The sequence below is a fragment of the Hyperolius riggenbachi genome, chromosome 4 (genome assembly GCF_040937935.1).
Source record: "Hyperolius riggenbachi isolate aHypRig1 chromosome 4, aHypRig1.pri, whole genome shotgun sequence".
Classification (NCBI taxonomy): Eukaryota; Metazoa; Chordata; class Amphibia; order Anura; family Hyperoliidae; genus Hyperolius; species Hyperolius riggenbachi.
This window is the reverse complement of record NC_090649.1, coordinates 191,145,942-191,172,285: the sequence shown is the minus strand read 5'-3', so window position 1 is coordinate 191,172,285 and position 26,344 is coordinate 191,145,942. Positions and strand designations below refer to the sequence as shown.

The 26,344-nt window shown below is 43.9% G+C and overlaps 1 protein-coding gene across 1 annotated transcript in view; it reads right to left on the bottom strand.

Moving 5' to 3' along the window:
* Nucleotides 1-1,741: 1,741 nt before the first annotated feature.
* Nucleotides 1,742-26,344, bottom strand: part of LSG1 (large 60S subunit nuclear export GTPase 1) — a 42,963-nt gene continuing 18,360 nt past the window's right edge. The window contains exons 6-14 of the mRNA XM_068281155.1: nt 20,737-20,797; nt 17,818-17,994; nt 13,926-14,297; nt 8,353-8,454; nt 6,370-6,513; nt 5,496-5,619; nt 4,073-4,152; nt 3,794-3,967; nt 1,742-2,123 (exon numbers count right to left, since the gene is read on the bottom strand). Of these exons, the coding sequence (XP_068137256.1) occupies nt 1,944-2,123; nt 3,794-3,967; nt 4,073-4,152; nt 5,496-5,619; nt 6,370-6,513; nt 8,353-8,454; nt 13,926-14,297; nt 17,818-17,994; nt 20,737-20,797 (1,414 nt within the window). The 3' untranslated portion in view covers nt 1,742-1,943. The remainder of the gene's footprint in view (nt 2,124-3,793; nt 3,968-4,072; nt 4,153-5,495; nt 5,620-6,369; nt 6,514-8,352; nt 8,455-13,925; nt 14,298-17,817; nt 17,995-20,736; nt 20,798-26,344) is intronic.

The following is a 26,344-nucleotide window of genomic DNA, read 5'->3' as shown; positions in this document are numbered from 1 at the left end:
GTCCTTTCGCATTGACCCTCCGCAGACAGCATCATCGGGTGTGCGCCGCTCAGTCTATGCGAACGTGAGGTCGCATAGCGGAGTGACGCATAGGGGGTGTGGCCACGCCTCCTGTAGCGTTCGGCGGCATTGCAGCGTGTATTTAAGACGGATCTTTTTTAATCTTTTTATCTCCGAAGAAGCACCGTAGGAGGTGCGATACATGTGAGGTCCCTTGTCTCCGGCGGGGCTGCGAGGGTCTGTGCTATTGGAACGGTGAGGCATTCATTTTCACTATACTGACAGCATATAACATGCACCATGCTTAGGATTATTGTATTGAGGAGTGGGTGCTGTTCAGTATACCAGTACATCTATATGTGACTTGTTACTTACTTCCTCACCCCCGATATCTGTTTATTGTCTATTTTTCATCTGATTACTTAATTGTTCCCTCCCAGCCACACTGGAGATTTGTAATTGTTTTTATGTGTTTGGATACGTACTTAATAAAGATTATATACTTTGTCTATATTAAGTCAGTTGCTGCTTGGTCTTCCTCAGTTTATGAAATCACGACTCCGACTCCGGGTACCCAAAATGGCTCAGACTCCAATACTAAACAGGGATGTGGATTTTGTACAAAAATCAGCCGACTCAGACTCCTCAGTTTATGAAATCAACGACTCCGACTCCACAGCCCTGCTCTTTTATTGAGCCATGTATGTCCACAAAGATAATATAATATAGCCGACAACTGTTTCGGGAGCTGCGCAGGGTCCCCTTCTATCAAGGAGTGTGGTTACGACCAAACACCTTGATAAAGGGGGACCCTGCGCGGCCCTCGAAACAATTCTCGGCTATATTATATTATCTTTGTGGACATACAAGGCTCAATAAAAGAGTGTGATTTACTTGAAGTGGTGTGCTGATACATTAAATTGCTGATTTTTCCAACATGTCTGATCATATTTTGATCGAAAAATCGAAATAATTGTGTTTTTTTCTAGATATAAAAAAAAAAAAAAAAGTTTTTTGATTTTTACTCTATACGACCATTTTGGTTGAATAGACAGAAAAATCGAACATTTTAATTGTACCATGTATTGCCACCATTACCTTCATTTCTCTATGACGCCTAACACTAATACATTGTACAAAATGTCTGATACTAACCCTCACCACTCAGGAAACTTATCACTGACCTTGTCTAACCTTCCACAATTGGGGCTACTTTATTAATAGCAGCAATGATGGAGAAACCTGTGCTGAGGTATGAGCACCAACACAACAAATGCAAAAGAACTGGTTCGATTTCCAGTAGGCATCCTTAGCCTTGGCTAAGAAGTCCTTGTAGATAAATAAGAGCATCTCAGGCCATGTAGCCCCGAAAAACACAGTAAACGCTTAGATAAGCTCTATTCCCAGACTTAAGCCCCATACACACGCTCAACAGCGGTCTTTTATGCAGCACAATTATCAAACAACTCTTGTTGTGAAACAAGTTGAACATCCCAAAAAAAAGTTGCTTGCTATTGTTCACACAACTGATAAGACGTCAATCCAACAATTGGATTGACGTCTTATCAGTTGTGTGAACAATAGCAAGCAACTTTTTTGGGGTTGTTCAACTTGTTTCACAACAAAAGTGGTTTGATAATTGTGCTGCATAAAAGAGCGCTGTTGAGCATATGTATAGGGCTTTAATGAATGGAGATATGCCGCACATACTTCCTGAACAATTATACAACAACAGAAAAAGTAATCCAATGAAGGTTTTATTGCTCTCCAGATGTAGCTGTTGACATGATCATTGTAAATAACTTATCCATATGTAAAGGCGGTCACGACTGGTATACAAATAGTTCATACAGGAAAACTGCTTATATACAATTTAAAATGGTTTTGAGAGGTTAAGAAAACTGTCCGTATGGTTTGTAGTGGATAGGTTCATAAATGCATAATCATGCATCCAAGTGCTTATTGAGCCTCCGGACCTTCTCCTTCTTGTTTTTGTTTCCATGCTTCTTCCAGGGTTTCCCTGCCAGAGCCTCTGTGCTGGCTGTACTCAGTGGTACCGGGCCGCTACCTGGCTTGTACCCCATCACACTCTGCACGCCTCTGGTCAGAGCACGCACATTCTCCTGCAAAGTGAAGAGGAAGGCAGTCAAACTAATGCTGCACTATAGCTTGCTTTCAATACATGTGCAATGACATGGCCAGTTTGCCAGGCAACTGGTATTGTTTAAAAGGAAATATAGCCTCGGGTTTCTTTTAACAACAGAAATATTGCTTTCATGTCATAAGCTAGCCATGGAAAACTACTACTGGAATCCAAATATCGCCAATAACTGGAGATGAAATGTAATGGCCTGGTAAGGATAAGAACGTGTATATTTAGCAGATGACATGCATACATTTGAATGTGGGACCAAATGAAAGGGCGACATGAAGGTGACACCAACGGTATTCAGTGTAAGGAAAATGACCGATTTATCGACAATTATATAGATATCCAGGAGTGCTTTTTTGCAGAAAGACATGCAGATGCACTTCATCTGCTAAATACACACATTCTTGACAGACCACGACATCCATCAATATAGTATTGTATGCGTCTCCATGTTGTGTTTACCTGGGTCACATGGCTGCACACTTGTGGTAATATGGTGGTGAGGGGGGATTTAGTAGATAGAAAGTGCACAGTTGCAGATCCCCTGAACCGAGTGTTGCGTTACATTCTTTTAATCATGTTTTATGTGTGGTGCTGTGACACATATCACAGTCCAGCGCCCCCTGTGGTCCCTGCACTGTACAGCCATAATATTCAACTGATTAGAATGTGGATTATAGGCGAGGAGGGATTGGTAGTTCTCCTCCACTACTCTGTTCCTAGGAAGATTGAGCTGGAAACAATAGTGTACTAATACCAGAGGTACAGCTTTTAGTACACTTTCCTTCTGAGCTCAATCTCCCCAAGCCCATACACGTCACAGCTCTCCTGCGCACTGTGAGCAGTGACAGTAATCATCAGGAACCATAAATGGTGATTAAAAGGGGCGTTTCTGGGGATGGACCAGGTGAGGAGAACCGCCACATCCTCCCCGCCAATAATCGACATTCTAGTCAGTCAAATATTACAGCTGTGTCATGTGGGGACCACAGGGGACACTGGACTATGCTGTGATACATGTCACAGCACCCCGCATAAAACATGATTAATGTAAAGCAACACTCGGTTCAGAGGTACTTCCAAGTTTCAAAACCATATTCTACTAGATGAATTGGGAAGAGGAACTTTTACAGGGCAACAAACACCACCACTACTTTTAGTAAACTCTTCTGTTTCGGGGTACAGTAGAAAATTTATGTACTTGGGATACACTACAGGGTCTCTTCAACATCATACTTTTGTTTACCTTGAAGCTTATCAGATCAGAAGTCAAATGTAAGGACTAATCTTATAACACCACTAAATACTGTTTTTCTACAGTGCTATACTGTAAAAGGACATTGAATATTTTTTTTATGCAACGGATTGGTCTGATATCAAATCAAACACTACTAACATACTGTAAAATTGGTGGATGAGCAAGGCAAATCAATTTCTCCAGAGTTGATTACACACATAGCAATCTTATAGACCAATTTCTGGGCAATCTTTTCAACATATATACAACATAAGGAAACTCCTAAATAATCTTCAAGGCAGAAACAGATTGCTTGCAAGCACCCTTATGCTACATAGATGTGGTAAAATTGCCATAAGTTTTGCAAGCATAAGGGAAGAAAAGATGTAAGGACGTAACTATACCTGTTGGAAAAAGTTTTTGTCTACCACATTTTCAATCTGCTTGACGTTCTTGCAGCTGTGGCCTTTTGCCTCAATTCTACTTCCTGTCCCTCTTCTTTCCAGATATGCCGTATGCCGAGGCTGGAAATCCAGCGGATCTATTCCAGGGGGAGGGTGACAGTACAGCAGCTTCCCCTAGGACAGAATGAATGCTATAAAGATGGATCTCAAAAATCAACACACTTTTCTCTAGACTCCTTACTTTATTTCAATGTTTCTAGTGAAATGTAAGAAACTTACACTAACAAAGTCCTTGAGTATGTATCGTGCGGACCTCGGCTGATCAGGCTGCCCGTGAGCAGTCATAAATCCTCTCATATCTGCAAGAACAACGCACTGTCACTGCTAGAGAACATCTGAACATTTATCAACACTTAATGAAAGCAGCTGTCCCCATGGATTGGTTTCCTTCAGGTACACTTGTTGTCCAATATATTTCAGTGGAGCGATACAGGAGAGGCTCTCTAATGATGTTAACACTGCAAATAAATATTTTCTACTGTGCCCTACATGTGTGTATGACAAACTGTAAATAAAATTCATAAATTCAGAGCATCCATTCATGAACTCCCCATGAAGACAAAGACTAATCTACAGCACTAGTGCTCTCTACAGAGGAGTCATGTGGGTTGTTTTTAGATATTACAAATGTATTCATTACTCCTCTGTTGGGAGGTTGCATTTTTGTAGTAGCTCTTACCCCCAGGAACTAACTAATCTACCAGTAGTGGGACCTCTAAGGGCCCCCGCAGGCCCAAGTGGAGGCGGGTGTTCCTCTGTAAGCCATATCGGTGGTTGCAGTTCTTGCAACCTGAAATTTGTGAATGTACTTCTATACACATATCTATAGCTTGGTGTGTAAACATACTGCACCATTGGCTCCTGGTGTTCTTTCCTTTTGTGTTTTTCTGGTCCTCGGTTTCCCCTGGTCCTCCCCGCACCAGATTAGGGACTGTGCAGCAGCATAACAAAAACACTGGTGTATTTTCTATACTGCACTACATGCTTCTACAAATATGTTATTAGCAATTAATTCCAGGGATTCCAATAAATATACATTTTTGATCTCCTATATTAAGTAACTATTAATGCAAATAAAAATCTCAAATTTATATATGCTTTCTTGCAACAGAAATGGTGCTTACATGGCATTTGGTTGTATTACAGTAAAATCCCTTTATAGCAAACTCCAAGGGACCTGGAAAAGTAGTTTGCTATATCAGAATTGGTTATACATTGTATATTTAAGACAGACACATTTGCTGAGACCTGAGGACTGAGTTTACTATATCCAGAGGTTTACTATATGAGAGTTTACTATAACGAAATTCTACTGTATCCCAGTGAGCCTGGAATTCCAGGAATAGGCTGGTACCCTGGCACCCTCTCCACTATTACACTATGGCATTAACCTTGGATATAGAGCCACTCCTTCAATTGTGGAAACAGACTGGCAAAAAGGAGTAGCCAGCGCCATGGGCCCCCTGTTTGTACTACGCTAACACAGTAAAAGATTACGGTAAGTCATTTTAACTGGCCGTATTCGTACAGGTGAGAGTCTCAGACCTTCACAACTCCTTAAACCACATTATTTGCCACATTAGTTTTCCTTTCTACAAATAGAATCTCAGTTTGATGTATTAGAAGTGCAGCTACGACTTACACCCATAAGCACGTAGCAACTCTTCTGAGGTGGGAGCCCGATCCTGGTCGTCATCCTCTCTTGGTCTGATTATACTGATTCCATAAATGGCTTCTAACACATGTCGCGGGATCCGCTGTGCAATGTAGGCTTGTTAAGAACCACAGACACAAAGTAATAGGAAACAAGTAAAGACTGTTGCATGTTATGATCAGTAAGGCCTTTGATGACTAGAAGTCAGAAGCAAGTATTATAGAATTATAAATGAATAGAGGACAGCGTAATTAAAAAAACATAATACACACCCTACTAATTTTGCATGTGTACGGCGGCCCCTAAACCCCTCATAGGTGTTGAGAGATCTGGACTGCAAGGTCATCCTATCTGTGCCCTGGCTGTCTCCATTGTTCTCCCCCTTTACCCCTACCTCACTGCCGTAAATGGGGACTGAAAGGAATCTCTGTGTACAGGGGATGGAGCAATTGGGTAGCTTTTCTGTGTACCGAGGATGTAGAGAATGAAAGACTTGTGTGTCAGCCGGGGGATGGGGTAAGTGAGGAGATATGAGTGTGCCTGAGGCGAACTAACCGAGTTCGTTGCAAGCACACCCAACAGATGGCACATTATGGAAGGGCTAAACACCGAAGGTAAGGGCCAGTATGAGAGGCTAAAAACTCTTCTTGTGTGAACCTCTACCTAAAAGGGAAATTTCTTAGGGGGCCCTTTTCTCTTGTAGAGGTTGTAACCTCTACCTAAAGCACATGCCCTTTCAATATAGCCACTCTCTCTGACATCAGATCCACATGCCCTCCATATATGTCCTGTGAATTATTCTCCTTTTAGGGTACTGAAGGTTTGAATTTAATGTTATCCTTATCGTTTTTTTAAAGGATATGAGAGATATTGGTGGGATATGGTCTCTCATCTGGTCAATGGGTAAAATGCCACTACATATCATTTCTGCCTTGGTAGAGACAAAGGTTGGCATCACTAGGCCAGGACAATCACATAGGCAGAGTCCAGGCTCCACATACAGGGTCTGCAAAGAAGACATAAGTATATGATTAAAGATACAGACAGCTAGGGTAAGAAAAAAACGTCTACACTTACTAAGTAGCAAAAAAAATAAAGACAAGTCCACCTAGAGTGCATATACATAGAGAGAAGTATACTGCAGTGTACTATGGTGTTGTGTATCGCATGGCTGTTAGGATTGTCTGGAGTTCAAAGAAAAAAATAAACAGAAATAAGAGGAAAGTGAAGTGGTCAAATTTCTGTATTTTAAAAAAAGTAATTTGCCTGTTTTTTTCTTTTTGGTTTTATCTCTTTCCGAGTTAAACACTAGCTATATAAAATTAGACAGCAGCTTTCCATTAAAAAGAAACAGTGGGATTTATGCTAAAGGGAAAGAACACTGCTAATGCACTTTTAAAAGGCAAAAAAAGAGAGTGTGTGTTTTACTACAACAGCCAATGTTAGAGCATTTAACATACAACAAATTTACACGATTGAGGGTTTATGAAGAGAATGTGTGTTATGATGGGGAGTTTATAATCTGTAATCCAAAAAGTATATTAACCCCCTCTATTGCATGCATGCATACTGACCTACACAGCAGAGCTGATTTACCAAGGTGGGCTGCGAGAAAGCTGCAAAATTGAAGGAGCTTCCCACAGCAACCAGGGTCACTGCTGCATGCACCTGCTGTAACCTAATTTACAGAATACGGTGTCTTATGTGGGATCCAGTCATTTTGATCTCAAATACCATTGCAAATAAGGACTCCGCCTTGACATCTGTAAGGGCAGAGACACCGCCAAGTGCTTTCTGATCCATTTTCGGTTATTTGATTATTTTTCAAACTTAGCGCACATATTTTACTTGCATTAAAAATCACAGTAAAATTGTGGCAAAATAGCCGCAATTGCAAACTTTTTTTTATTTTGCTGCGGTTTTACAGCGCATCAAAAAGCGGTCGACGTGGCACAGCCCTTGGTAGCATTTTCAGCAGAGCCAGAGAAGGGCAGTGTAAAATGCTTTCCAGGATTTTACTAATTGGGAAATTGATCTCGTAGATGTGTGAGCTCAGCTTTAGTCCCTATGGTGCTCATGTCCCAAAATTCAACACAAAATTGTTAAGGGAGACAGATACAAGCATATAGACACTAGTGCAGAACGGTCTCCTATCACATAACGTGTTAACAGTAATAGTCCATGACAGTCACTCTCCATCTACAAAAGTAAGCGGAAGAAGGGTGTAAGAACTACTGCAGTTAGGGCTACTGACTAATATAGCAGTAATGCCGAGAACTCCTACCTTCTGGCTTATCTCCAGGATGACTTAAATAGATGGGGGAAGGGTGCCATGACACTCTTTTTCAATTGAAAAAGAGGTTAAGGCCCCGTTCACACTGCACGCGTTTCCAGCCGCGTTTTGGAAACACGTGCGGGAGGCCAACACGCACGACAAACAGTGCATAGAATGCACTGTCTGATGTTCACACTGCATGCGTTCCGGACCTGTGCGGTCCGGGAACGCATGCTGCACGCATTTTTTGCAAAAACGCGCGGCTGTCCCATTCACTTTTCAGTGATGGGATCAGCCACGCAACGCATACAAACGCGGATGGCGTGCGTTCGCATGCGTTTCGTTCCGCACGCATGGCAGTCCGCGTTTGCAATCTGAACGGGGCCTTAGGCTGCATACCCTGATCTGTATATACCTGTATCAAGGTGAGCAGGGTCACATATGAATCTATTGAACAATGAGATAACGTCTTCAGGACCACCTAATGTTGATCTCAATCAGAATTCCACACTTCCCCTCAATGCTCTATTCTAGAATGATGACTTTAGAAACAGTATTTATGTCAAGTACCTGAAAGTGCTTTGTGTGTCCAGGAGTTGCTGAAACAGAAACTTTTTTGTTCCCCAAGATGGTGTTGATAGTGGAGCTCTTGCCGACATTGGGATAACCCACCTGAAGGAAATTAGAGACAGCCGTGTCATTCAAACAATTCAAGCTTTATATATTTTGTCTTCCAGCATGCAAGTCTAATGTGCAGTATTTTAAAGCACACCTGTGAAAGCGATATGGAGGTTGACATTTATTTTCTTTTAAACAATGTACATTATTATTATTATTATTATTTATTGTATTTATAAAGCGCCAACATATTACGCAGCGCTGCACAATAGATAAATGGGTTAACATACAGGTAGAACATACGGAAACTCACAACAAAACAAGATCATGCAAATGATTTGATAACAATACAGTGTCATAGGTCAAAATAGAGACTGTTCGAGTCTACAAGAGGGGTGGTTGTGAGTAAGATTGCATAATCAAGCTGGATACGTTAGGGAGGAGGGCCCTGCCGGAGGCTTACAATCTAAAGGGTGGGGTGGAGACAACAGGTACATGGCCTGGCTGTGCTGCAGATCCTGCCTCAAATATCATTAGCCATAGAACCTGAACAAATGTTTCTGACTGGATTAGCCCCATGCTTGTTTCTGGTGTGTGATTCAGACATTACTGATACCAAAGAGATCAGCAGGATACCAGGCAACTGGTATTGTTTAACCCTCTGGGGGATAATCCCGAGCTGAGCTCAGGGTAAGCCGCCACAGAGGATTTCTCAGGCCCTGGTGGGCCGATTTGCATAATTTTTTTTTTGTTGCACGCAGCTAGCACTTTGCTAGCTGCGTGTATATACCGATCGCCGCCGCTCCGCGCTGATTCGCCGCTACCCGCCGTGCCGCTCCCCCCCCCAAGACCCCGTGCGCAGCCTGGCCAATCAGTGCCAGGCAGCGCTGAGGGGTGGATCGGGACTCCCTCTGACGTCACGACGTCGTTGACGTCATCCCGATCGTCGCCATGGCGACGGAGGAAGCCAAACAGGAAATCCCGTTCTGAACGGGATTTCCTGTTTGCTTTGATTGCCGGAGGCGATCAGAGGGGGTGGGGGGATGCCGCTGCACAGCGGCTATCATGTAGCGAGCCCTGGGCTCGCTACATGATTTAAAAAATAAAAAAAATTTAAAAAATAGTGCTGCGCCACCTCCTGGGCGATATAATTGTATCCCCCAGGAGGTTAAAAGGAGATATGGCAGCCATATTCCTCTCACTTTGGGCTCTCCTGGAACCTCTTCACCACTTGTAACTACAGCTGCTGCTGCCACCCCAGCTCCTAACCACCAGCTGATCAGCCCATTGGAAGTCTGCTGCAGCACCCTTACACTGCCGCTGCTGTCCGGACCCAGCACATTGACAGCACAGTGTGGCCCTGCCACTTAGTACTGGGCCAAACACATCAGACCCGCAAACCTGCACTGCAGCCTACAGAGCTGTGAAGTTGGTACAAAAATCATCCAACTCCAACATCTCAGTTTATGAAACCACCGACTCCAAGTACCCAAAATGGCTAAGACTCCTCGACTCCGACTTCTTAGTGTAATACTTACCAGGGCTGTGGATTTAGTACAAAAATCATCAGACTCCAAAGTTTATAAAACTACCGACTCCAGGTACCCAAAATGGCTCAGACTCCACAGCCCTGGCAGACTAGCTGGTCTTTAAGAAGATCTTTACTTCTCTACTAGGCTGGGTCTTCTCCGCCTAGAATCCAGCCACCATCCGTCTGGATTCTAGGCTGACCACACCAGACAAGGTCAAAAGCGGGGGGGCTAAATCTTAAGTACTGCCATCAGGGTCCTCAAGCCAGGCCAGTTAACCAAGCCACTAGGCTAACCAGGTCACTGGCATAACCCCTCCTGTGGGACTCTAACTCTCTCTTCCTTCTTTCCATTTCTTCAACCCCCCTCTATTTCTCTCTCCTCTCTCTCTCTGCCCTATCTTTCCCAAGGACTACTGTAGTTGAATCGCAGTTGAGGTAAGTGGCAACTTCGCTCACATAGCACTCTCCTCTGGTACTTCTCCACTATGTTCTATTTTGTTGTGTATAAGCTTAATCCATGTATATTTTACTGTACCTAAACTGTAGGTTTACTGTACCATCGCCGAACAGGTTTTGCCAAAAATTATTCCGGTTACACCCCTGGATGTATTAGACTAAAGAAATAGGATTCTGATGTCTGTGGCCCACCAGTGACTCCCAGTCCCCACAGTGTGAGACTTTCAGGCCAAGACAATCAAAGCCAGGTAGAGGACCGCAAAGATGTCTACTAGGTCAGGATGAAAGCAAATTTGAGAAGGAAACAACCCCTAGTGTCAACAGGCATTTTAAGTCATGGAATAAGGGGCAGAATTGAAAGAGGAATGAGCTCTCTTGGGGGTCTACATCAAAAGCACAAATATGTACTGTATATAGTGCAAAAGATGGGAAAGATAACAAAAGCCATCCAGACCAGGACCCCTAAAGAGTAGCTCATAATGAAGGAAATTATATACATACAGAATACTTTGCAGCTCAGTTGCAGTCGATTTGTTTCACATTTAAATAAATAAATAGTGTTGTCCACAAAACTCTACCACTCGTTAATACAAAGAATCATAGTGGTAGTTACTGCAGATACTGGAGAGAACACATTAGGGTGCTGATGGCTGAAAGAGGTACGCATATAAGAATATTAACACAGCACACTGTCTGGGGTAGGAGGGCTTTTAAAGCAAACCTGAAGCGAAAATAAACTTATGACATAACAAATTATATGTGTAGTACAGCTAAAAGAAAGAATATTAGTTGCAAAAAAAAAAAAAAAAAAAAGTCTTGAGCAGTTTTCCAGTACAGCAAGAGTAAAAAAAAAAATTCAATTATCTATGCAAAAGAGCATCTCTGAGCTCCTCCACCCAACATGGGTCTGATACAGTCCTGTTTTCTGAAGGACTTATACAGCAGAGAAATCGTGAGAGACAGTTTGAGATAAGGCTTTGGGCTGATTCACACTACAAGAGCTTTTTAAACGCTAGAGATGTCAAAAGCTCTTGCTAATGCAATGCTATAGGGGATTTTTACAAAATCACATACAGTAGCAAGAAAATGTGAACCCTCTGGAATTGTATGGATTTCTGCACAAATTGGTCATAAAATGTGATCTGATCTTCATCTAAGTCACAACAATAGACAATCACAGTCTGCTTAAACTAATACTAGTACTAGTAAGGTATCAGCCAGCTGGAGTCCAATCAGTAAGATGAGACTGGAGGTGTTGGTTACAGCTGCTCTGCCCTATTAAAAAAAAAAAAAAAAAAAAAAAACAGTTTTGTGCTTTCCCCAAAAAGCATTGCATGATGTGAATGATGCCTCGCACAAAAGAGCTCTCAGAAGACCTACGATTAAGAATTGTTGACTTGCATAAAGCTGGAAAGGGCTAAAATAAAAAAAAGGTTCTCCAAAAGCCTTGCAGTTCATCAGTCCACGGTAAGACAATTGGTCTATAAATGGAGAAAGTTCAGCTCTGCTGCTTCTCTCCCTTTAAGTGGCCGTCCTGTAAAGAGGACTGCAAGGGCACAGCGCAGAATGGTCAGTGAGGTGATCAAGAATCTGGCATATGCTAACATCCATATCAGTGAATCTATGATATGTAACAAAAAAGAAGAATGGAGTTCATGGGAGGATACCACAGAGGAAGCCACTGCGGTTCAAAGAAAAAAAGAAAAAAAACTTTGCTGAACGTTTAAAGTTTGCAAAACAGCACCTGGATGTTCCACAGCCGTACTGGCAAAATATTCTGTGGACAGATGAAACCAAAGTTGGAGTTGTTTGGAAGAAACACACAACACTGTGTGTGGAGAAAAAGAGGCACAGCACATCAAAACCTCATCCCAACTGTGAAGCATGGTGGTGGGGGCATCATGGTTTGAGGCTGCTTTGCTGCGTCAGGGCCTAGACACATTGCTTTCATCGAAGGAAAAATGAATTCCAAAGTTTATCAAGACATTTTTCAGGAGAACTTAAGGCCATCTGTCCATCAGCTGAAGCTCAGCAGAAGAGGAGTGTTGCAACAGGTCAACAACCCAAAGCCCAGAAGTAAATCAACAACAGAATGGCTTAAACAGAAGAAAATATGCCTTCTGGAGTGGCTCAGTCCTGACCTCAACCTGACTGAGATGCTGTGGTATAACCACAAGAAAGTGATTTACACCAGACATCCCAAGAATATTGCTGAACTGAAACAGTTCTGTAAAGAGGAATGGTGAAGAATTACTTCTGATCTGCAACTATAGGAAACATTTGATTGAAGTTATTGCTGCCAAAGGAGGTTCAACCAGTTATTAAATCCAAGGGTTCACATACTTTTTTTTCACATGCACTGTGAATGTTTACATGGTGTGTTCATTAAAAACATGGAAAAATTAAATTTGTGTGGCATTAGTTTAAAGAGAGTCTGAAGCGAGAATAAATCTCGCTTCAGACCTCATATATAGCAGGGGCACGTGTGCCCCTGCTAAATCGCCGCTATCCCGCGGCTTAACGGGGGTCCCTGATCCCCCAAACCCCTCCGTAATGCGGGGGAGTGCTTCCTGGTTGGGGCAGGGCTAACCGCCGCAGCCCTGCCCCACGCGCGTCTGTCAGCGCGTATCTCCGCCTCTCCCCCGCCCCTCTCAGTCTTCCTTCACTGAGAGGGGCGGGGGAGAGGCGGCGATGCGCGGCTGATAGACGCGAATGGAGGCAGGGCTGCAGCCAATAGCCCTGCCTCCAGGAGCGACCAAGTCTGCGACCAAGTGTCGCAGTGGGGGGTTTGGGGGTGAAGGGACCCCCGTTTAGCGGCGCGTATGCGGCGGTTTAGCAGGGGCACACGTGCCCCTGCTAACTATGAGCTCTGAAGCGAGATTTATTCTCGCTTCAGAGTCTCTTTAAGCAGACTGTGATTGTCTATTATTGTGACTTAGATGAAGATCCAATCACATTTTATGACCAATGTGTGCAGAAATCCTTTATCATTCCAATGGGTTCACATACTTTGTTTTGCTATTCCAGAGTGAACACACACATAGCATTACATTAGCAAGAGCTTTTAAAATCACAAAGTACTTAGAAAAGCTCTTGTAGCGTGAATGAGCCCTTATTTACTTCAGGAAAGTTTAAAGGGATTATCTCTGCTTTGTTTTATAGCTTGAAAGACAATGTGCTTTCTAAACTGCAAATATTACAGAATGATGCAATGTTATAAAAGCTATATAACTGAAAATAAACATGAGACTTGTTTGCTACTAATGTTCTATTTGTTATCAGTACTACACATAGAATTCATTATATCGTACTTTTTTTTTAGCTTCAGGTTTGCTTTAACATGCAGGATGAGAGATGCTAATACTTCCTCTTTGAAATTATTTTGTTACTTTGCTAAATCTTGCTCATGTCCACTGGAAGTTTGTGACTGAGAAGGGACTATACGCTTACAGGGTTAGAAGAAACATTTACACGTTGTACCTCCTCCAACTGTTAGATGAACTGTGCCTTTTAATAATTGGTTTGGAAAAAAGCTCACCAGTCCCACAGTGACTTGCTCCTCTTTTATCCTCTTCCCCGTGTGAACGGATTTGAATATTTCCAGCAGTTCATCGCTTTGCACTAAGTGGCCATAGTTGTGGACCTCTTTTGGTTGAGACTGTTCAAAGTGTTCAGGCGCTGGGACAGGACAATTGCTTTCCCTTTCATCCTCTGCCTCCTCCGAGCAGGTCTGCCAACCTTCATCATCCTCACAGTCCTCATACTCATCACTAGAATCACTGTAGTCCTCATGATCTCCAACAGGTGCCTCTTCATCACCTGAATCTTCTTCGTCCTCACTGTCTTCTTCATCTGACACATTTTCATCTGACACATCTTCATTCTGTAGGAAGTCTGCTGACTCAGAGCTCTATAAATGCAAAGCACAGTTCAGTACAAGACCAATACAGCCCAGTGTAACACATAGGAGAGTAATATACCGATCAGCAACACAGCAGAAGACTGAGTGAGAAAAAGAGGGAAGCGGTAGAGAGAGAGTGGGCGGGGCAAGCCATGAATCAAACTTTACTTTCGTGTCCTTTTACACCTTTTCAATAGAGCACCTTTCCATTCCCCAGGATGCAAAAAAGTACACCAAATATGTATTAAGTTAACTTAGGCAAGAAAAGTAATACCAAACGTAACTTTTCAATATGCTAGGTCAGGGGTAGGGAACCTATGGCTCGGGAGCCATATGTGGGCTCTTTTGATGGCTGCATCTGGCTCACAGACAAATCGGTAGGGATTGATTCACTAAGCTACACTGCTCAAGCAGCGCAAGTAAAATTTTCAAACTAGGCACTCTACTGCTGTGGCATGCACTACTAACTTACTTGCGCTACCCCAAAATGAACAGCTGCTCCAACTGTCCCACTCTGGACCCTGTCAGGTCTAGTGACTTTGTAGGATGAGATCCCGGCACTTTGATTGGCCCAGTAGGTTGCCTGTCACTTGACAGGCAGCCTATTGGGCCAAAGTGCGGGGATCTCAACCTACAAAGTGAATCAACCCCCAAGTCAGCTAGTTAATTGTACAAGCTGTTAGTCTGCATTTCTCCTGTCTGGGAAATTGCTGTTGCTGCTGAAACCCAAGAGAAGCTGAAGACGTGTCTGACACTTCCCCTGCCCCACTGATCAACTGTATACACATCACCATGGTAACAGGGACAGCCCTCTGCTGCGCATGCGCACTGCCCCAGTTTAAAACAGATTGTATGGCTCTCAGGGAAATATATTTTAAAATGTGTGGCGTTTATGGCTTTCTCAGCCATAAAGGTTCCTGACCCCTGTGCTAGGTGCTGAACAGATATTTTACAGATTGGAGGGGGGGGGCATAGAGATAGAGAATAATAAAGATGGGGATGCCACAGTCATTCATAAGGAGAACTGTAGGTTTGCTTTAACCACGCCACGCGGACGTGAGCTGGTGAAGCTCACGTCCGCGCCGCGCGGTTAAAGCAAACCTACAGTACTCCTCATGAGTGACTGCAGTTGCTAGAGCCGCAGGTACGCGCTAGTCACGTCCCTGCAGTTTGGGGGGGGGGGGGGGGGGGGTTGCAGGCGATCATGCGGGCAGATGCCCACGATCGCACTGCTGCTGCTAGCAGGGAGGGGGGGGGGGGGGAGATTGGCTATAAGGGACAAAAGTCCCCCGTGCCAATCCGTACTTGTCCACCGAGAATAAACACTGTTTTTGTTCAAAAACAGTGTTTATTCTTACATAAAGCGCTATCTCCTGCTGTGATTTCCACCGCCCGATCGTTAAATGTATGAATGGGAACAATGTTCTCATTCATAATCTCCCCGCCGGCACGGTGATCGCAGGTTTCCAATGGAAACCTGCCTCATTTCCTTAGTTACAATGTAACAGCACATTGTATCCAATGTAGAGTAGGAAGTAGACTAATAGGATTTTTGCTCAGTGGGGACATCTTGTGGCCAAACAGTAAAATACACCTACTGGCTTTAGGGGGGGGGGGGGGGGGGAGAAGATATCTATGACAAGAGGGCCTATAAGTATAAGTATTAAATAATAGGCTAAAAATTAGTGATGGATGTAAAACTGAAAAAATGCAACTTTATTTCCAAATAAAATATCGCCACCATACATTGTGCTAGGGATATAATTTTAACGTGGCAATAACTGGGACAAATGGCCAAATAAAATGTGTGGATTTTAATTATGGTAGCATTAATTATTTTAAAACTATAATGGCTGAAACCTGAAAAAGAATGTTTTTTTTCCATTTTTTTCTTATTATTCCCATCATAATGCATTTAGAATAAAATAATTATTAGCATAATGTACCACCCAAAGAAAGCCTAATTAGTGGCAGAAAAAACGAGGTATAGATCATTCCGTTGCGATAAGTAGTGATAAAGTTAATGGGGAATGGGCGGAGCGCTGACAGGTGAAAATTGCTCTTGTCCGTAAGGTGAAAAATACCCACGGGCTTAAATGGTTAAAGGACAACTGAAGTGAGAAGAATAAGGAGGCAGACATAATTTTTTCCATTTAACCACTTGAGGACCGCAGTGTTAAACCCCTTAAAAGACCAGGCTATTTTTCACTTTATTAGCCACTGCAGCTTTAATGCCGTGCATTCACTGCTCGTTTTATGCGCCGGATCGAGCGGCCCCACTCGTCTGCGCGGATCGATTGCCGCTCATCCCCACCGGCGCTTCCTTATCACCGCTCGATTCCCTGCCATTGTCCGCCAGCGGGAATCGAGCCGGCGCGGGTCGAGCGGCATGATCGGGCCAGCTGAATATTTTCAGCTGGCCGGATCAGCTGGTCGATACACGGTACAGAAAAGTACCGTGTATCCCCAGCATAAGGCCAAGCTGCAGGGCCACACAACACAGCACACAAGTGATTTCCCCCCCCCTTTTCCCCCCACCAACAGAGCTCTCTGTTGGTGGAATCTGATCGCTCCACAGTTGTTGTTGTTTTAATTATTATTATTATTATTAATTTTTTTATTATAAAATTTGCCCTTTTTTTTTTTAAATTTGTCTTCTCCTGCACCCTCCCTCCCGCCAGCCAGCCATTCAGCGTGACAGGCTGTCATAGGCTTCAGCCTATGCAGCCGATCACTCTCCAGCATATGGAGGGGGGGACAGCCCTGTCACATGGCTGTCTCCAGTACAGCGCTGCTGGCAATAGCAGCACTGTACATGTAAATAGACGGCGATTACGCCATCTAACAGTCTTCCAAATGCCGCTCGGAGACTGAAGGCGGGGCGGAGCTCCGCCCCCCCCCCCAAGCAGGAGATGCGCGCGCACCCTGCGCAATCTCCTGCAGTAGCCGGCTCTAGGACCTGACACCAATTGGCGTTAGGCGGTCCTGGGGCTGCCGCCGCATTCACGCCTATTGGCGTGATGCGGTCGTTAGGTAGTTAAACAATACAAGTTGCCTGGCATCCCTGCTGATCTCTTTGGCTGTAGTAGTGTCTGCATCACACCCCTGAAACAAGCATGCAGCTAATCTTGTCAGAAACACCTGATCTGCTGCATGCTTGTTCAGGGTATATGGCTAAAAGAGTATAGTGGCAGAGGATCAGCAAGATAGCGAGGCAACTGGTATTACTTAAAAAGGGAAATAAATATGGCAGCCTCTATATTCCTCTCACTTCAGCTGTCCTTTCAACTGTCTCCTTCACATGTCCTCAGCTCATAGGCTTCTATCTGAAAGCTGTAGAAAGTCTGAACGCTCTGTGAAATATGTAGAATTACTGCTGTAACCTCTAACAAGTAGTCCCTTTTGGCAATACAGTTCACAGATAAGGGCTGATGTATAAAATATATTTTTTCCTGAGAACAGCACATAACCTTTAGAACTCAGTGTGGAGGTACCCTTTAAAGCGCCTGCACATACAGAATAAAAATACCTTAGCATCCTCAGTAAGTCTCTGTTGCTCAGCCAAAGCTGACCAGAACACAACTTTTATTTGTTCCTTCTCAAAATAAGTTGCCCAGGCTTGACGTTGCTCTGATGTCAGCAAATCTGCCTTGTTAATTAAGATGATGTTTTCTTTGTGAGGGCTTAATTCTTTAACATATTTCTCCTAAGGAAATAAAAAAAAAATAGAAACAGGAATGATTCTGGAGTTACAGTAATTCATATAATCATAGGTAAATCACGTTATTCAAAACTTGGGAAGTCAGACTCCCATATTTACGAGAAGAGCACACATTAACAGAAAGAGTGTATTTGTACAAACATTTTCTCCATTAACCTGAAGATGATAACTTATCAACTCACTTACTTCTCAAACATTAGCTGGGCTGAGGAATGAAACTTCCTCCTGGCTGCCAAACAGGTGTGAAATATTACTGCCAAGCACACAGCATTTCAAACATAACTGCTCTTTTGTATGGGATAGCATTATGAAAACAGTTCTGATATTTACAGTAAATTTGTGAATGAAAGGTTCCTGGAACCATAACTCTCACTTGTCCTGACCCTAGGAATAAGGGAAAAAGAAGGCCTATGTCAGGTTCTTACTGTGAATTTAAGACTAAGGACCAAGGTCACATGGGTAAAAGTTACATGGAAGTTTCATTGCCTCTTAAAGGCATTTAACTAGTTAACTACTAAAGGTTTATTTCCCCTTAAATCAAGTCTGAAGCCTTCGGTCTTCTGTAGCACTTGGGTGGCTCTGTACTGCGTACGTGCAAGAGAGGGCGCTCTGTTTGCTTCCGAAGACTGCAGAAGCCAGCCCAACATGGAAGAGAGCAGTCTATGACCGAAAGGTCATGTGCTCACAACCAATGTTGTAAAGCATAGGCTGCTGCGAAGAATGTCGGGAGATGTCAATGTGATAACATACACATATATGCCTTTACGGAGCCCCATTTCAGGACCCTTGAAGGAGAAGGAAAAAAAGAAAAAGAAAAAAAAAAAGAAAAGACTCCACAAAGCAAGCAGAGATTGATGGAAACCTGTTGTCTAGCTCCCAGCCAATGAAATAAAACAGGGCTAAATCCTGGTAACTTTAGATTTAGCGAGCAGACCTCCAAGAAATGCTGGGCCTTCTTATTAGAAAGGCCGACATGCCTTACCAAATATCGTGGGTTCACTGTAGATTTGTTTGTAATAATAAATTAAAGAGCCATATAAAACAATAGCTTGTGAAACATGTTCTGTGCTTCCTGTCAAGTGTCATAGCCTGTGAGAAGCAGAAATGTTCTCCCAGGATAAGGCTCCTACTCACTTGTAAATCAAGGTGTGTGAAACAATTGTGCAAGACTACATTTATTTTCTCCTTTCTTTCTTTTCTCTTTTTTGAGTCCGCAAGGAGAAAAGCGCAATATAAATGTTATTTGTCTTGTCTTGTCTTTTTTCCTTTTTTAAGACATTCAGCAAGCTCTTACGGCTCATAGCCCGGCATAAGATATCAGCTTCATCAGCACGCTCTTGAGCCAGGGCCAAGTTTTGCATCATAGTCTATATAGTTTTTATTAGTATTTGAGCAGGCTGCATTAGATTTAGTCTAAGAAAGAAGAAAGAAGGAAATGAGGAAATCGATATAGAAAAAAAATCTTACTAACACGACCTTACTGGCAGCAATATGAAATTATGCCCCTTACGCTTAGCATCTTCCCATAAGATGGAAACGAAGGGAAAAAAAAACCCTGAAAAAAGAACTTGAAAAGCCTAGCACCCGCTTGGTAAACCGAATAGTCGACCAAAAAAAGAAAGGTCGACTATTTGACTAACCGAGACAGTTAATTGCACGACCAACAACCTGGATCATAACATTCAGGCTAATGTGCATTAAGTATTATGTACAGTGCTTCTTCTTCAATTTACGACATTAGAGAAATAAAGCAACTAATCATCTGTAGTTTTAAAACGAAACAGCCCCAACGAGACTACTGGTCGTTCACCTAATATAAAGTAGGTCTATTCTTTTGTGACGCATGTCCAGAGCCAATATAATTTTGAAGGGTAGTCTATCGCATCACAGTCTGTGTCTGCTACAATATTATACTCAATTCTCAAATAGAACAGCCCTTTTTCTTTCCATTCCTTTATACTTAGTGTCGAATCTTCCATCTCTCTGCTATCAATTTGCGTGCAATTAAAAGGGAAAAATTACATATTTTGCTCTTAATAATTACTTCCATTTTGGTGTTTAATTCTAGATTGATTCCAGAGTTGTTAGTATTGTGCAAAATTGTTGACACCACTGTCAAGTGTGTACAGTTATTCCTGATGTTCACTGCCAGTGATCAGGTGTACTGGGAAACCATGTAAAATGCTATGGTTATGACCTCCCACTCCCCTCTTCATAGAGCAACACACGCTGGTGGGCAGAGAGCTGAACCACGTTTGTATATGAAAGGCCATCTGCACAACAAAGTGTGTGGAGCCCTTGAGGGCCCTTTTCCACTGGGAAGCGATCACGCAACCTGCAACTTCCACTTGGCACATTTGTGCTATAGCCACCTGAAACAACCACGATCGCACTGAGAATTGCGCAGGTCATCAATTGTGATTTGGGAAAAAACTTTTTGTGGTAGTGGAAAACGACCACCACAATTTACACATTATCGCGGTGCTCATTGTAAAATCGACAAAACTGCTGCAATCTGCTTTTTTAAGCAGATCGCAGCTAGAGGGATTTGGCCCTGAGTGTCAATCCTCCTAAAATAAAGGCCAGTGACTCAGAAGTGTGTATTTGCCTAATACTTTTTAGTCTTATTAGAAGTTTTCTAGATAGTTTTTTCATTTAGACTATATACCTGGATGTGCAGGATTATGGACTATGCCTGCCAGTTATGGGCAGAAATCTTGTACTCACCAAATCCTGGCACCTAAACAGAAGAGGGTTCCGGGCATCCACAATCTGCACCACTACATCACTGTGAGAAAACACATGGAATACATAAGCAGCATGTATAGCACACACACACTATTTTATTGATTTCAAAGTGTAGAAAGACAATAGCAAAAGGCCCATCCTATCTAAGAATTTAGAGGGCAGATTCTTGAATACTATTTCAGTCACAACAGAAAACAATTCCTTTCCCCATATTCGGTAGAGAGAGACATAATTGGCTGAGGCCATTTGCAGAGATGTGAACAGCTATCTGTATGTCACACATCATGTGCTCTTCTTATCAGCCAATTGCAGGTCTAGGATGCGATGTTTGACTGGTACGCCCCACCCAGTGATGACAAGATTTGTCACTTGTAACTTCCTTTAATTCCCTTAAAGGGAACCTGAGGCGGTTCCTTGGGGGGCAGATGGGACTCTGCCTCATGACATGTCTCTGTGTCCCCACACTGCCGCTCTCTGCTCTCCCCTGCCCCCCACGCTATAGCTCTCCGAAATTAGCGACAATATTTGTCACTATCTCAGAGGGTAAATAGAGGAGAGGGACTCCCTGCTCAAAATGCCCACTAGGGGCGTTCCTGGAGGTTTTCCAGAGCTGTCATTGGGAGGCTTTCCAGAGCTGCCATAGGGTAGCTTTCTCTCTCTCCCCTGCCACCCCCCTTGCATGTTGTGATAGAGAATCAATCTCTCCTTCCAGCATCGTGACCCAGAGGTGATGAAAATGGGCCTATGCGGCCCACAAAAGCCGTGGAGAGCAGCATGGATGGCGGCTACCTGATCCGCACAACCACTCGGATCAGGGAGCAATTTTTTTTTAAATTTATGAACCCTCTTTAAACTTCCTGTATCTACTTCCTGTATCTGTATTCTGTACATAGGCTAAGGCTCAACACACATCATACAATCTTGGTTGTTCAATCTTACCACTTTCATGTAGTATAACAGCTTATACAATCAATGATTCAAGATATTTTCAATCTGTTGGCCCTTATACTACATAGATTTGGTAAATCTGTACAACCAAGATTGTATGGTGTGTGTTGAGCTTTATATGCCGTAGTGCCTGTACTTAGTGCAATGTATAGTTGTCCTTAAGAGAAACCAGAGTTATTCACAAGGACCAGCACAAGCGCTATGAAACGCAAGATTGACTTCAGATTTATTGCTTTGCTGAGATAAGAAGAGTGCTAAGCCACGCACCTGTATGCCTTTATTTGCCTAATAAATTCCTTAAAGGACTTATGAGGCCAATATGGTAAAAAAGGTTAAATACCTATTCAGTTTTACGATCGTTAGGGGACTCCATCTGAATCCCCCCCTTCCATTTCGCCGCGCTTGTAAATCAATTCCCAGACTCATGGGGGTCCCAACCCGATCCCTCGGGTCGTCCTCAGCTGCCCCACTGAAGATGGCCGCCAGGTCCGGCCGTGGCTGTGCAGTTCTCACAGCCGCAAATGCGGCTGCGCAGATCTAAGTCCACCTCCAGCTCTGATCTCATTACCGGCTGTCTCGCGTACATAAAGCACGAGAGACTGCCGTAATGAGGTCGGAGCTGGAGGATCGGGTCGGGACCCCCACGAGTCTGGGAATTGATTTACAAGTGCAGCGGAATGTAAGGGGGGATGTGGATGGAGTCCCCTAACGATCATAAAACTGAATAGGTATTTAACCTTTTTACCATATTGGCCTCGTAAGTCCTTTAAAGCTTGAGGCGTCTGAAATGCACTTTTGAGATGAGATATCTGCTGGCTGTGAGAATGTCTAAACTGCTGAACAGGTGTGGAGTTTCCCCTAACAACCACCAATTAAGTTTTAACACTATCCACTATGTAATTTCTGTTTCAGAACTTTACAGACCCACTCTGAAGACTGGTTTACATGTTATATTGCAGGGGTCCCCAAACGTTTTGGGTCGAGGGCCGGGTCAACATACTTCAGACTGCTTGGGGGCCGGAGTATACATAAGATGATTTACAAGTCTTTGCGGGCCAGACAGTAAAGCATACCCAGGTGACAACCTGCAGTCTAATTGGACAGCAGTGTCACCTGATGTGGAATTTGAATGCTTTTTGGTTTCCATGTGGATGGGTGGTGTCAGCACTGCTATTCCATATGCGGATCATCAATATTTAAAGAAGTCGCTGACCGCATCTATAAGTAATACATTTTCTGTGTAGGGGGTAGGTAAAAAAGCCTAAGGGGGCCACATTCGGCCCGCGGGCCTTAGTTTGAGGACCACTAGTACTGAATACAAAGAAATCATAAGCAGTTCTGCCCTTTCATAGCAGGTTAGCATAACAGTTCAGGCAATTTGCTTAACCACTTGCCGACCGCCCCCAGCCGATGGTCGGCGGCAAAGACTGGGCCTAAACGACCGCAACACGCCCATCGGCGGAGGCAGGCATGGTTATGCGGCGATCGCTTCATTCGTGACGCGATCAGCCGCCGGCGACTGGCTCCGCCCCCTCGCGCTGTAACCCGCCGGCCGTTCGGAAGCGACGGCGGGTTACTAGCACCCGGATCGCCACATGTATAATAGGCTTTATAATGTATACAAAGCCTATTATACTGGCTGCCTCCTGCCCTGGTGGTCCCAGTGTCCGAGGGACCACCAGGGCAGGCTGCAGCCACCCTAGTCTGCACCCAAGCACACTGATTCCCCCCCCCCCCCGCCCCCTGATCACCCACAGCACCCCTCAGACCCCCCCCTGCCCACCCCCCAGACCACTGTTCGCACCCAATCAATACAATAACATTTGTAAAGCGCTTTTCTCCCATAGGACTCAAAGCGCATAGTTGTGTCTCAGATTAATACAGGGTTGCAGGCTGGGTTGTGTTACAGAGGAGATAGTCAGATGTTCATGAATGCCAGACTAAAGGTAGGTTTTCAGTTTAGACTTAAATGCTTCCAGGGATGGAGCTGTCCTGATTGGGTGTGGCAGGGAGTTCCAAAGTGTAGGGGCAGCATGACAAAAGGCTCTGTCTCCAAAGGTTTTGAGGTGGACTCTGGGGGTGACCATGGTGTTGCGTCCTTTTGATCTAAGATTGTGGGGGGTGTGATGCAGTTGCAACAAGTCCTTCAGGTATCCAAGGCCCAGATTGTGCAAGGATTTGAATGTCAGTAAGCCAATCTTAAACAGAATTCTCCATTTTATCGGTAGCCAGTGGAGTGAGCTCAGGGTTGGTGTTATGTGGCAATGGCGGGGTTGGCTCGTTAACAGCCTTGCGGCGGCATTCTGTACTAATTGCAGGCGGCGTAAGTCTTTCTTATGCAGGCCTGTGTAGAGGGCGTTGCAGTAGTCTAACCTTGATGTGACGAAGGCATGGACTAGGGTTGGAAGATCCTCTGAAGGAATTAGGTTTTTAATCTTTGCAATATTCCTTAGATGAAAGAAGGAATGTTTCACAACAGCTGAGATTTGATTCCTGAAGCTTAATTTCCTATCAATCAGTACTCCCAGGCTGCGCACACAGTCTGAGTTTTTCAGGTCTGAGCTCCCTATCCTTAGCGGTGTTGGTTGAGACTGGGGCTGCTTTGCTGTTGAGCCCTGGCCCTCGATAACAAGTACCTCAGTTTTGTCAGCATTAAGTTTTAGCCAATTCATATTCATCCACTCCTGAAGCTCAGCTAAGCATGAGTTTATTTGTGGAGTAGGGTCTGTGATGCCAGGTTTGAATGACAAATATAGCTGGGTGTCATCAGCATAGCAATGATATGTCAGGCCATGTTTTTGTATGATTTCTCCAAGTGGCAGCATGTATATGGTGAAAAGTAAAGGGGATAATATTGCGCCCTGAGGTACACCGTATTTTAGTGGTACCGGGTTGGAAAGGAAGGGCCCTAAGGCTACCCTTTGTGTTCTGCCAGCCAGGAAGGAGTTGAACCACTGGAGAACAATGCCATCTATGCCACAGTACTCTTGTAGCCTGTTGAGCAAGATTCCATGATCGACTGTGTCAAAAGCCGCTGAGAGGTCGAGCAAAATCAGGATGGAACATTGAGCAGATCATTGCAAATCTGGGTGAGGGCTGTTTCACAGCTGTGATATTTCCTGAAGCCAGATTGAAGAGGGTGAAGGATGTTTCTGGAGAGCCTGTCTTCAAGTTGGAGGTAGACAGCCTTTTCAATAACTTTTCCCAGAAAGGGGAGGTTAGAGACAGGTCTGTAGCTGTTTAGAGCATCTGGGTCTAAGGATGGTTTCTTGAGTAGTGGCCTGACGGTTGCTTCTTTCAGAGTAGAGGGAAACCACCCTTCTTGTAAGGAACCGTTGACTATTTTGTGGAATGCCGGTGTAAAAAGTTCAGGGCATTGCAACATGAATTTAGTGGGGCCAGGGTCCAGATCGCAGGTAGTCTGGCGAAGGTTTGAGAGGATGTCCAAGATGTCTTTTCCAGTGATTACTTTAAAATCAGACCATGGTGGTAGGCTATTTTTGCACCTGTTATATGGCTCTGCATGGGTTTCTTGGGTTGTGAATTGAATGGCAGATCGTATGGAGGAGACTTTGTCTGAGAAGAAGTGGGCAAATTTCTCGCACAGTTCCTGTGAAGGTCTGATGCTGGGATTTCCTGCAAGATGGATTGCAGAGACTGTCAACCGTGCGGAATAGTTGGGCAGGTCTGTTGGCTGCATTTGCAATTTCGTGAGACAGGAATAAGGACTTCTTTTTGCTAATCGCCGTTTGATATTTTTTGAGGTGAGCAGTTAGGGAAAGTTTGTCATCAGGGGACTGGTGTTTGCGCCACCTTCGTTCCAGTCTGCGTCCCTGTTTCTTTAGTTCCTTTATAGAGTTGTCAAACCAGTGAGCGTGATGTAATGGTGCGGAACGTTTTATCTTTAATGGAGCTATGGCGTCAAAAGCGGCTGAGACATCGTGGTTATATTTAAGGACCATGGATTCAAGGCCTAAGTTGTGATCTGTCAGTCCGCCTAGATTGAGGCTGTTCTGAAGGTGTTGGGGTGTCAAACCTTTCAAAGAACGATATTTTATTAGTTCTTTCACTTGGTGTTTTGTAGCCGGTGCTGTAAAGGAGAAGTGGACGGTGTGGTGGTCTGACCAAACTACTGGATCAATTTCCACATTGGATATTAGGAGTTCTGAATGGAAAATGAGGTCCAGAGTGTGTCCTTTTTTGTGGGTAGGGAGGTTGATGGCTTGAGAGAAGCCCAGTTCATTCATGGAGAGAAGTAGCTCAGTTCCAAATTGGGAAGAGTGTGTATCGACCCATGCGTTAAAGTCTCCCAGAATTATCCACCTAGGGTGTTTCAGTGTTATGCAAGATACAAGTTCTGCTATTTCCTTAAGAAAAGCTGAGCCACCATTAGGGGGTCGGTAGACAAGCAGTATGTTTATTTTTTTTCTCAGCTGAGAGTTCGGCTGCCAGACATTCAAAAGAGTGGGTGGGGCTACAGCAAGGGGTTTAATATTCAAACTGGATTTGAAGCACAAAGCTAATCCTCCTCCCTTGCGGTTTTGCCGTTCACAGTGTAAAACTGAGTAATTGTCTGGTACCGCAGCCGCAAGAGTGGGTCCTGAGTTCTGATCCAACCATGTCTCTGTAATTAAAGCTA